The 12,145-nt window shown below is 33.3% G+C and overlaps 1 protein-coding gene across 1 annotated transcript; it reads left to right on the top strand.

Annotated features, from left to right (window-relative positions):
- Positions 1–3,289: 3,289 nt before the first annotated feature.
- Positions 3,290–10,912, top strand: LOC117341092 (carbohydrate sulfotransferase 11-like). Its single transcript, XM_033902926.1, has 3 exons — positions 3,290–3,684; positions 7,704–8,584; positions 9,733–10,912. Exons 1-3 carry the CDS (start codon positions 3,588–3,590, stop codon positions 9,943–9,945), a joined length of 1,191 nt encoding a protein of 396 aa, XP_033758817.1. The 5' UTR covers positions 3,290–3,587; the 3' UTR covers positions 9,946–10,912.
- Positions 10,913–12,145: the final 1,233 nt, after the last annotated feature.

The raw sequence follows: 12,145 nt of genomic DNA, 5'->3' as shown, positions 1-12,145 counted from the left end.
TTTAAGATTTCCTATACATTTAGGGACAATTCTTGTTTTATTTTCTCGAAAACAAGCTATTCTTCTCCCTGACAATATTAAAGGGACATCACGGTAAAAACATTGTTTTTTAATTGATTGTAAGTGTTTTATACACTTCCAATTACGTTTCTATGCTATCTCAATATTCACATCGTTTATCAGTAGCCAGCTAGATCACACGATTATTTCCGGGAAACCCCTCTCAAATGTAGCGCTGATGATACCACGTAGCTGTTTTGAAAACAAAGCACTTATTTTGTAAACAGGAACACATGATGCATCCCAGCGAAATTTTAAGTATTTCTTTTGTTCATCATTTGTTTTTACATTTATTTTCAAACCCAGGCGATTCACTTGGGAGGTTTTTGTTTTCAGATGTGTGATGTGTTGTCCGGATGAGTTATCATATATGAAACACACAAAATAAATTAATAGAAAATATACATATCCAGACTGTTGAACAACAGCGAAGGATTTCCTTTTTATCATTATCAATTTTGATGTACATATTTCAGCGTAATTGGGCAGACTGAAATAATTTTGCATAAGGTTGAGTTTAGAAATTTAGATACACGTACATATTTGGGAATTTTATATTTAAGTTATTCGACTCTATGTTGGTTGAGGGTCATTAGACTATACCAGTATAAAACAGGTTTATATTATAATGTAAGCTACCTTGTGATTGAATGAACTTACAATACCTGTTATTACAAAATTCATACCTGTTATTACAAAATTCATAACTGTTATTAGAAAATATTCAGATCTCTGCCTTATTCAGCTTAGTAAACTCTTGACTGCGAACAAATTAGCGTATACGCAGTGTAAAAAGGCTCAGCGGATTAATAAGCGCGGGGATCGGTACCACAATTACGACGTCAACTAGGCGGCGCCATTTTGAAAGGACTGATCAACGCAATTTTAGCGTTTTCTCCTGTTGCTCGATGATCTCTGGCTGCACAAATAGTTAATGTGAAGAGAGTATTTTGTCAAAGACTAAACTAAAGATTGCAGAAATGGGTGCATATGTAATTTCTCCATGAGGTAAGCTAACAACAGATGGCCGAACCGTGCAGTTCCAAGCGAGCATTTGACCACGTCACCACTAAATATGTGTCGATACCCGCTGTGCTGACAACTATAGTTAATCTGAGACGGAAATTATGGATTGTGAATAAATTAAAAACGTAAAAGGTATTAACAAAAAATACTGACTTGTTTTGCATACATATTCTTAAAAATGCATACCTGTTATTATAAAATTAAATCCTTACCTATTATTAGAAAATCCATACCTGTTATTAGAAAATCCATACCTGTTATTAGAAAATTCATACCTATTATTAGAAAATCCATACCTGTTATTAGAAAATTCATACCTGTTATTAAAAAATTCGTACCTGTTATCAAAACATGGTTGTGATGTCATCTATTGTTAAAGCATGAAGTATAGTTCAGGCATATCTTCTTTTTGCACCTACAGCTGTGGAATAGATACAAACTATTCAACAGTAATCCAAGAACTACATGTATTCCACAGTTGAAGGTGATAAAAGTAGATCTGTCTCAACTCTATTTCATGATTTAACAATAGATTGTTTTGATTTTGAAAAACAAAATAAAAAAATAACAATAGTAAAAAGATATCCATAATCCATGAGGAAGTTCACATTTGTTAAATCCATAATTCAAATAGCACAACATATTCTCTACAAAATAAATTACAGAAGCTTGACATTTTTGAATGGCTAAAATTTCCATCTTAGCTTTGACACATTTCACAAAAATACCACTGAATTCCAGTAATTATTTCATGAAGTATATATTCCCTTGAACCTCTGTTCTATCTTTTAGTGTATTTCTGTTATAATTCTTCCTAAATTGGTAATCAAGATTTTGGTAAGAAAAAAACATAACATTTTCCCTCATACTTCATATAAACACATTTTGACGGTTTATACCTATTTTTTTGTTTCTATCAGTCTTCCAGGCCTCAAATGACTGACTGTCCAATTTGCCATGGTATTTCTGAAACTGGCGGTTATGTTGGTTCTCCAATTTTTGCCCTGTTTCCTGCATTGCTTGATTATATTTCTATTCCAAATCGAATGCACACGATATATATCCGAGCTGTGCACAGTCCTCCATGTTGAATATTGAAAAATGAACTGAGTAAATGTTTCAATAGTAGCACCATGCAAGGATCTTGGTCCTGACGGGCCTCTAACTATCCATTATTTTGATTATTCCACAGTTTGAGGTGTTTCTCCAATACTTAGAAAATGCTTACGTATTATTTGAAAATCATTTTTTTACGTTATATCTAAAATTTGTTTTAAAATAATGTCCTTACAGGAAAGGACGTGTCGCATCTTGATCAGATTTAGTCTAGAACATGTACATGTGATATCTATCATGACGGCTATTATAAAAACAAAAGGTAAATTAAGATCCATTTTCAAAGTGTACACATACATGTTCTTTATATCCGACTGGAAACTATAGAGGTTTTAATCAGAACATCGAGTATTTATAGGACTTTGAACCCGGTCGCATCCTCAGATATGACTTGGTTTGATATGTTTTTGTCCTATTAACAGCTATGGTCATTTATGGACGAGCCAGGTTTTGGAGGTGGAGGAAAGCCACTTCGTTTTGACAGATCGGTTCACTATCTTTCAAATATATGTACACCATTATTACATGCTATAACATCTTTTTATATTTCCCGTTGTAAACCTGACGATTTTTAATTTCGTTTCTTTATCCTTGCAGTACAGATATAATCTTAAGTGTATTATTTGTATACAGTGTATATGCATATTGTAACTTTTCAAAAATATATTGTTCATGTATATGTTTATAGTGAAAGTTTTTACTATTGATTTTTGTATATATCTTCTGATCGTTGTCTATATTATTTTTATATACACATTTTTATTGTTTTACTGTATGTGTATATACAGAGTGATTGTTTTTATATCGTTTTTGTATATAGTGACGGTTTTAGTGATTTTTTTATATTGTTTTGTTTATGTATAGAGTGATTCTTTTTATATTATTTTTATATATGTATATAGTGATAATTTTTTAATTGTTTTTTATATATCTACATGAATATAGTGATACTTTTTTTTGTATATCTATGTAGTGGTACTTTTTTAATTGTTTTCTTGTTTTTTACACATTAGGTTTTGAAGTAAACATCTGGTACGTGCTCATTCAACAAAGATAGCATCTTTAGAAGGTTGACCTAAATATCTATACAAATTGTATAAATTGTACAGACATCGTATAAAAGGTGTATGGAGCGAATCAATTAAATGTGTTCCACGTTAGTCTTCGCTGTCCGTAATTTCCGTAAGTACTGAATGTTAAACTGAAAGATGCAAAGATATGTTAAAAGAATAACAATCACGATATTAGATTGAACAGGCTCATTTGGGTACTAACGTCAGCAAACCCGCCTCGGACTCTACAGCTGTCAACTAATTTGGGTCGATAGACTTCTTAAATGAATCTAAAACATTGTCAGAAAAATTAACCGGAGTGAAAGAGAGACGATGAATATGAAGACTTCGTTGGCTATTCTTTGTATCAATGGATTTGTGTTTATAATATTATGTTCCTTCCTGTTAGTTCACCCGGGACCTCAGAATTGTAAGTTTACTATTTTTATCCTTTTTGTTTTTCTATTCCAAATGAGAAATAGGCCGGCTACATCATTTGATCAAATGATTACACTATGGTTAATTCGGACTACACAACGCAAACGAAATCTTTTTCGTTTTCTTTTAATATAATTATAACTATTATTCTTATGTGTATATATTAGTATATATTCTGTGATGCTTTATGGTTTTTGTTCATATTAGGTTTTTACATAAATTGCGGTCGTTATTCAAAATTTTATTTTTTCTGATATGTGTATGTCATTCCTTAAGTAAGGTCGGAGAGAGAACATCCGTTTTCGCGGGAAAGTATCGGACAGTTCTGGGCATGGTCTTAGCAAACGTCATAACAACAATACTAACAAAATGTAATCCATTTAGAACATTTATTTTGTGAGATTTTAGTGAGGAACTTTAATGTTTTGAACATTTAGAAGACTGTAAAAACATTCGATTGATGTAAATATTGCATGGATCGCATTTATTTAAAATAATGTGAGAAGAAGAAATATATAAATGTCATTCCTTAAGTGATGACAGTTTGTTGCGGTCATCGTATCTAAGGAAGTGCCGACATTTTAGTTTGTTCTCTGATTGGAGTATAGTAGAAAAAATATCTAAAATAAATGTCAATAAAATAAAAAGGCTACCTAAATCGTTTCAAAGACATTCAGACATTCTCCTATCTAAGGATGTGCCGACATTTTAGCTTTCAAAAATCGTTTCTGACATAATCCCCCATTTCAGGAAGCGCAGACATTTTAGTTTGTTTCAATAGTACTAAGCTTTTATTCATTAGTTTTTTACCTGATGTATAAGGCACATACTTTTGAATAGAATGATGAGTTGGATATAATTGGAATAAAAGCTTACAATCTACAGATAAAAACACTTGAAAAGTATGATCGCACTTTGTTCTATGATAGTCATGACTACCCTCAAACTACAAAGAAATATTTCCACTGCTCTATCACAGAACACCTATATGCGTTGTAATCCTGGAAGAAATATTAATACACTGTAATAATTATTCGAAGTTTCATATAGCGCTCTGTCACAGAAATATACCTGTCTCAAAACGGTTCACAAGTCATTGTCTTTGGTTATTGGGCTTTTAACAACCATTCAAAGTCTTTCTCTAGTCTTTGGAAAGCATACAGCCGGAGCTGCCATTTTGGCGCCAAAAACAAAATATTTCTTGCACTGCCTTACCACGTACTCGTTTGCGGCTGATTTATTAGCCATCGTATATCTTTAGTTGGATGTAAAACTAAGATTAAAAAACTCTTTCAGTGTGAATTATTTGCAAGAAGACCATTGAAAAAGAAAACCCCAATAAAGTCTTGCAGTTGAAAAAGATACATGGATAATAAATGTTCTGAATTAAGATTGCATTTATTACACATTCGGAACACAAAAATACATATTTTTGGGTTTTTTAATAGTGGAAGACTGACACAGCATCTGTATTTTTTCTTGGTTTGTATCATAGCTGAGATGTGAAACTGAGTTTGTTGTAGGCTATCAATGTCAAAATAAATAATTAAACTTCTGGTCATTTATACGTAGAACTGTCGGGCGACCTTGTAGATTAGGTTTCAATTAAAGCACAGCTCTTGTTGGGTAGACCATAACATAAGCGCCATTGCAACTGTTTTCATTTAAGTAGTGATGTCTTCTTTTTTTTTAAGTTTCATTGGGGTATGAAAAAAAGTTGCAAACTGTATGAATTCGCGTAAAAGATTCTTACGAAAGTTTGCAAACAAATTTGTTTTCACACCCCTATGAAACTTAAAAATAAATGACATCAACGCTTATAATTAATTTTTGAAATTGATTTTCGAATTAAGATATTCTTTTATGTATAATTGAACTGATCTTATAAGGGATTCTTTTTCACGAATCAATACGCAATATCCATGGCCGTATTGTGACGTCACATATTTCGCGCCATTTTCGGATTTTTCATAGTGGTATGAAAAAAAATCTCAACCAATCAGAAAGCCGCATTCTGCGTACAAACACTTGACAATTGATTATATTATCATGATTTAAAAAAAAATCTTATAAGTTTTTACCCCCACAGTAAATCTAGTGTAACAGGAGAGGTAAATCGCAGTGACCAGACCGGGATTCAAACCCGGACCACCGAACTCCTAGACGGACGCTCTTAGAAATTGAGCTACCTGGCGGCACTTAGCCCAGTCTAGTTCCACTACATTTGTAATTAATTAATCAATGTCAGAAATATTTGAAATAGTAATTATGAAACAATGAAATAAGACGAATCGTGTCAGCAGCCTATCTGGATTGTTGCGAAAGCCTTGCACAAGTCAAATGAATGCGTTGTATTGATTTTTTTGACATCTGTTCCAAGTTTCCACCTGAACGTATGTTTTACGGGTAATTATTTCATTAGATAATATTTCAGAAAATCAATGGGGCTTTTTTTGTATTCTTTTATCTCTTAAATATCTACAGAAAATCAAAGCTAATTCATTGTATGGTAGATGAGAAATATAGACCATGACATATCAATAGCTTGACTAGTTGAGAAATACGATACGACCGGAGTGGGTGTTTTTTCAAATAATCATTAAAATATAATATAAAAATATAATTGTTTAATCTGATTACCGTATCTATTTTATCTTCATTTCACAGCTGATACAGTCATTTTACAATATGAGAACAAAAACAAAAACAAAAAACGGACAAGATGATTCCCTGAACTGTATTTCAATTTCTTGTCGATATCGACGTTTCAACGAAATCTATATTCAAGCGACTATGACAGTGAATTTCATACTTAAAGATGGTTTAAGATATAGCAATACACGAACCTTTTCTGTAATAAATGTTCTATAAAATATATGATTACGGGTTTAAACCACTGTTTACCGAGATTGATGTATGTAAGCAATGCTATATGGAGAACACGTGGGTTGAGAGTTAAGGTCGCGCAGCGTTGATTTGATTTGAACATATTTGATTGTTTAGACCATAATTGGATTGGGTACAAGTTTGAAAAAACTTATAAAAGCGCTCTCCACAAATATATATTACAAAGATTGTGATAGCGACACTGTATACTTAAAATAAATATAAAGATAGAAAAACAGGAGAATGACAGGAACACATACAGATCTAGAGATCTAAGAGTAAAATGAATATTGCGGCAATATATGGATTCTTGTAATACCTGCCGAATTGAAATATTATTGTTTTGCACCAATTTTGGTCAATATAATGGTTCGGGCATTTTTAACTTGAGTTATTAGGGGATTTTTTGTTTTGTTTTATGATACATTGTTTTTTAAAGATATTACACCAGATTGCATTTTCCAGCAGTGACTTTTACAGTTATAGCCGTACTAAAGTGGGCAGAACTATGGCATACTCTTAACAATATATCGATTTACACGGAGAAATATGTAACATATGTCCGTTTTCTGTTTATTATATCATCAATCAATCTGTTTATTAAAGTGATATCAATCACAATTACATTGTACAAGTATATAGTTACATAGCATAAATCTTAGTTTAACATTGGAGATTAGTCATCTTAACCATGATAAAATACAAAATATAGATACGAAATATAGATATCCTAAAAGAAAAACTGTTACAATAAATATTTCAGATAAATAAAACCAATCACAAATTCTAATCCAGAAAGCAAGTGATTTGGTCAGCCCTTACCTACCAAACTCTCTGAAATCGTACTTACATATACATAAGTGATTAAAAGACGTCTGCTTCAATTACTGCATTAAAGTATTATGTATTCTAAAGTAGTATTGAATGAAATGAATAAATACACACAAGAAAAATGTATTATACATAAAAATATAGGTTTCTTGCTTAAACATATTAATTTAGTTTCCCAAGAGTTCGGAAGATCTCTCTACTCATGCATATTGGTTTTGATGTTTTGATACTGGTTCGAGAAAAATTGAAAATGTCTTGTTCATTTCAACAAAAGTTACATTTTTGTTGTTGTAGGCACGATTGAATACAGTCCTGAAAAAGACTTAGCTAATCTCGATAAGAAAACAGAAGCAAGCAATACAAGCCAGACTTATTATGAAAGACAAGCTCTCCTATACAAGAATTGTGCGAACGCGCCCAAGATTGGATTAAAAGGCAGAGAGACTTTATACTTCTACGCTGAAGCTAACAACTTAGCATTTTGCAAAACTCCCAAATCCGGAAGCACCTTTGTCGGAACGGTGGTATCCGCCCTGAAGCACCGTGAAGAATTTGGAAATTTGTTCCATGCCAACCGAGAATCTATCCATGGTAGAAATGAAGCGAAGTTTTCGGCCATTTTCAGTAGTACAGTAGTGCCTGTGAAACTTGTTCTTGTTGTACGAAACCCATACACAAGACTATTTTCTGCCTATATAGACAAGTATTCTATTTTAGCTGCTTGGGGGAAGAGATTGGCAAATGTCAAACAAAAGGGTCTTTTTAAAATGGGTGCCGGATACTGCGGATACAACGTGTCATTCGAGGACATGTTGGACTCTGTAACGACAAAGGCGATCATTGAAGAACACACCATGACTGTGACGGAAATCTGTAAGCCGTGCACTGTACATTACGACATTATCTGTAAACAGGAAACTCTGAATACTGATACAGAATACGTACTGAATGCTGGTAATATCACAGAGTCGAAAAGAAGAGCAATTTTGAAAATGATACATGGCACAACCTTGAATGATACATTGTTTGGTTGGATTTCATCACAGCTGGTTTATTATAAAAGTTTTGAGCACGATTGCCCCGACATTATTCTTTATATGGAAAAACTATGGCAAGCATTACAGTCTCAGGGATACATCGATTTGTCCTTGACATTTCCGGCACATGAATTCAAGGTAAGGAAAACGCTTACCGGTAACACAATAGGTGTATGACATGTCAAACGTATTTGGAGACACATATCTTATGTTTGAATTTAACAATGATACTCAAGTATATTCTCGGAAATGTATATATACACGTGTACACAGCATGAATAATTAGGTAAACTGGTACATGTGAACATATATGTATTAGTAAGTGTCTTGGAAAAAATAATAATGTTGTGTAAATGGTATATTGAAATCATTAGCCCCCTCCCCATGTTGATAGTAAAATGTTAACGTACTTATTTATTCATGAACGGTATTCATAGAAGAATATTGTTCTCTCATTACATTTACTACATTGATAGAGTAACGGGATTAGCTGTGACACTTTGACGCCATTACTGTTGATCAGAAGGAGGATTTGATCAATTTTAATGGGCTTCTCGCCATAGTTCGGTCGCTTTCTGATATAATCTAATGCAGTCTCTACAATTGTTCAAAAGAATTCTGATTGGCCATTACAAGATTCTCTCTATTGTACTGATTGGCTATTATTTAATCTCTTTTATTATCAATGTTCTGATTGGTCAATATTAAATCATTCGTTATCGTTCTGAAAGGTCATCACAAAATTCGCTATCGTTCTGAAAGGTCATCACAAAATGTTATGGAAGACACGGTGTATTTATCGATCACGTGGTCTCTATTTAGTATTTGGTTTGGTTTTTATCGAAAATCTACGTTTGATATCAAGGTCATAGGATCTTTGATATTTACATGAACAATGTATCTCCATATTTTATGGAAATGACTCTCAAGCTTAATTAATGATTTAAAAAAATAATTTCATTGTTTTTTACGGTCATAATCGTAATCAAAGAAAAATTGACGAATGTTTCCCGCCAACTTATTATTATCAACACCGATAATAATCGCCTACCATATATATGTCAACATACAAAAATTGCATTTCTCGCGAAATTTCCAAGGTAAAAGAGATTTCCACATGGTTTTTCATTAAATATTATGTAGTGATATCAAAAAAAAATGTTTTGTGAATCCTCTGCGTTTTAATCGCAATGTTTAAATGATTTTGTTTTATTTGATGCTGCATGACAGCTGAATAATGTACATGTAAGACATATACCAAAATTAACAAAGATTTTTTTCCCCAGAAGCTGGAAAAGTTGGAAGCAGAAGGATTGACGACATTGATATTAAAGTTGATTAACACGGCACCGCTTTCAAAGTCGCAAATGTCGATGCAGAAAAAACGTGTGTTAGCAGAAGCCTACAGCCGAATTAAGCCAGCAACCCTTGCCAGGATAAAGACTATGTTTGCTCAGGACTTTAGTCTCTTTGGTTATGACACGTCTGTTCCTGTGTAAGGTAGACAAAATCATAAATATATGCAGGTTCAAAGTCAGAGAGCTACTACTCCTAATCAAGCCGACAGAACATTGGTAATTACTGGTGAGACGAAACCTATATATAAGCTAACAACAGGCGGAGTCATGTAGGCGATTACCAGTAACTATCTGACGATATGACCAGCAGACACTTTTAGTATAAAAATTCTCAAGAAGTCATGAATTCCACAAGAATAGGTACTTTAAATGGTTTTTAATTGAAAAAAAAAATCGTAGTGTTACCAAAAGATGGAGAAAAAAGAATACTTATTTTCGCAAAAGATATGAACCGTACAATAATTCATTCAACATTATTTTCTAAAATGTGAAATGGTCTTTTAATTGCTCTGGACGGCTTGTGACGGGCCTCCCGTAGGTTTTTCAGTGAGGTAGTCACTGACTGCTACAATGAAAAGCCGCCTGAAAATAGCGCTGACTGTTCACACAGCAAAATATCTGGTGTTCAACATAATAGCGTTAAATTATTTAAACCAATTCTGAAATCTTCTGGTACACAACGCAGTAAAAATTATATCGCTCTCATAAATTGCTAGTTATGTTGATTTAACATTTTCCTCTTCAAGCTTGTATATATTAAATATAGTTTTACATGATTCCATTAATACAATGCATTTATAAAGGGTCATAAGTTATAGCCCTGTCTGTTCAGACGGTTTTCTCCTGCAAGCTAGTATATATATATCTATTTACATTCTGTGTTGCATTTGGCTATATGTCGTTAGTAAACCAAATTGTATTCATGAGACTGTATACTACAATCTACAGTGATTCGGTCAGTGTAGGAATACAGCTTCAGGTATAGGTTAAAACAATGGTCCCCAGTTACATTCGGCCTAGAGAGCTTTCGAATGCTAGCATTCATCTACATAAACCACTACAAAAAAGCAACGCAAGTTATGAGAGTAAAATTTAATAATAAAAAAAATGAAGTCGACCGACTCGACACAAAATTATTATCAGCTCTATATTCCTGATCTAGGCCTATAGGAAGGAATCAAATTGTCACTGTCGTCACACAGGGGCTCGTTGTCGAATTGTCAGAAATCCTAGACACGACAACATTTAAAGTCCAGCATTTATAAAAAAAAAATCTTGCGAAAAATCGGCAGTATCGACATGGTTTCTGGTTGTGTATGCATACTGAATTATAGTTATGTGGTTATTCACTGATGTCAAAGGCCTACCTTACTCCAAAATCGAGCCCCTGTGAAGTTGAACATCGTCTGCTAAGTTAGCGACACTGATGTGGCCGGTTAGACTGGATTCTGTTTCTAATAAAATATCCTTAGAATCGTTTTCACCTACTGTCAAGACGACGTTCATTTAGAATTTAAGAGATGATATTCCTCTGAAAATAACGTAAATCCAGTCGATAGAAACATAAGTGTTTCCGAGGAATCGAGTCTGTCCTGTGCAATACCCGTTCAACGCCGCATCACTTCTAAATGTTAACCGTATATCATTGCGCCGAAAAACGGCTTTATTTTTAAACAATCAGAAATTATGCAAATGTGAACAATTTGAAGATATCTACAAACGTTTATAAAATATAATATAAAGCCAAATTGTGCAAAAAACAATTCATGTGATTGCTATTGATAACGGCATGAGGGACTATATTATTCCTTCTGGAAATTTCGGCTGTTCCGGTATTTGAACTTGATGACGTCAGTGATGGGAGAAGCGGCAAATTTAAACGCGTCTTAAGCTACAGTAAATAAGAAAATTATGAATGTAAATATAAGCATTGAACTGTTACCAAATGGTAGTATACAGTCGATATGAATACAATTTGGGTGACAGATAAATATTTCATGTCGCCCTAACGGGCGACATTCTATTTATCTGTCACCCAAATTGTATTCATATCGGCTGTATACTACCATTTGGTAACAGTTCAATGCTTAAATATAGATAATACCTAAGTGTCTTCAGTAAAACGAGTGTGGCAAATATTTGGAAATTTTTCTCGAGTGCGTAACCACACGAGTGAAGTATGTTTGACAATACTGAAGATGCTGTTAGATATTCTGTTTATTACATTCTATAGTATACAGTTATTGTATGGGTGTGAAGTCAAAGCATTTGTATTGTCCCCCGAGACACGAACTGTTTCGCGATGCGAAGCTCACAAATGGACGCCAAATCGTGACGTTAT

The sequence above is a fragment of the Pecten maximus genome, chromosome 13 (assembly GCF_902652985.1).
Source record: "Pecten maximus chromosome 13, xPecMax1.1, whole genome shotgun sequence".
In the NCBI taxonomy this organism is placed as follows: domain Eukaryota; kingdom Metazoa; phylum Mollusca; class Bivalvia; order Pectinida; family Pectinidae; genus Pecten; species Pecten maximus.
The sequence above is the reverse complement of the archived record's forward strand: the minus strand, read 5'-3'. Positions and strand labels throughout refer to the sequence as shown.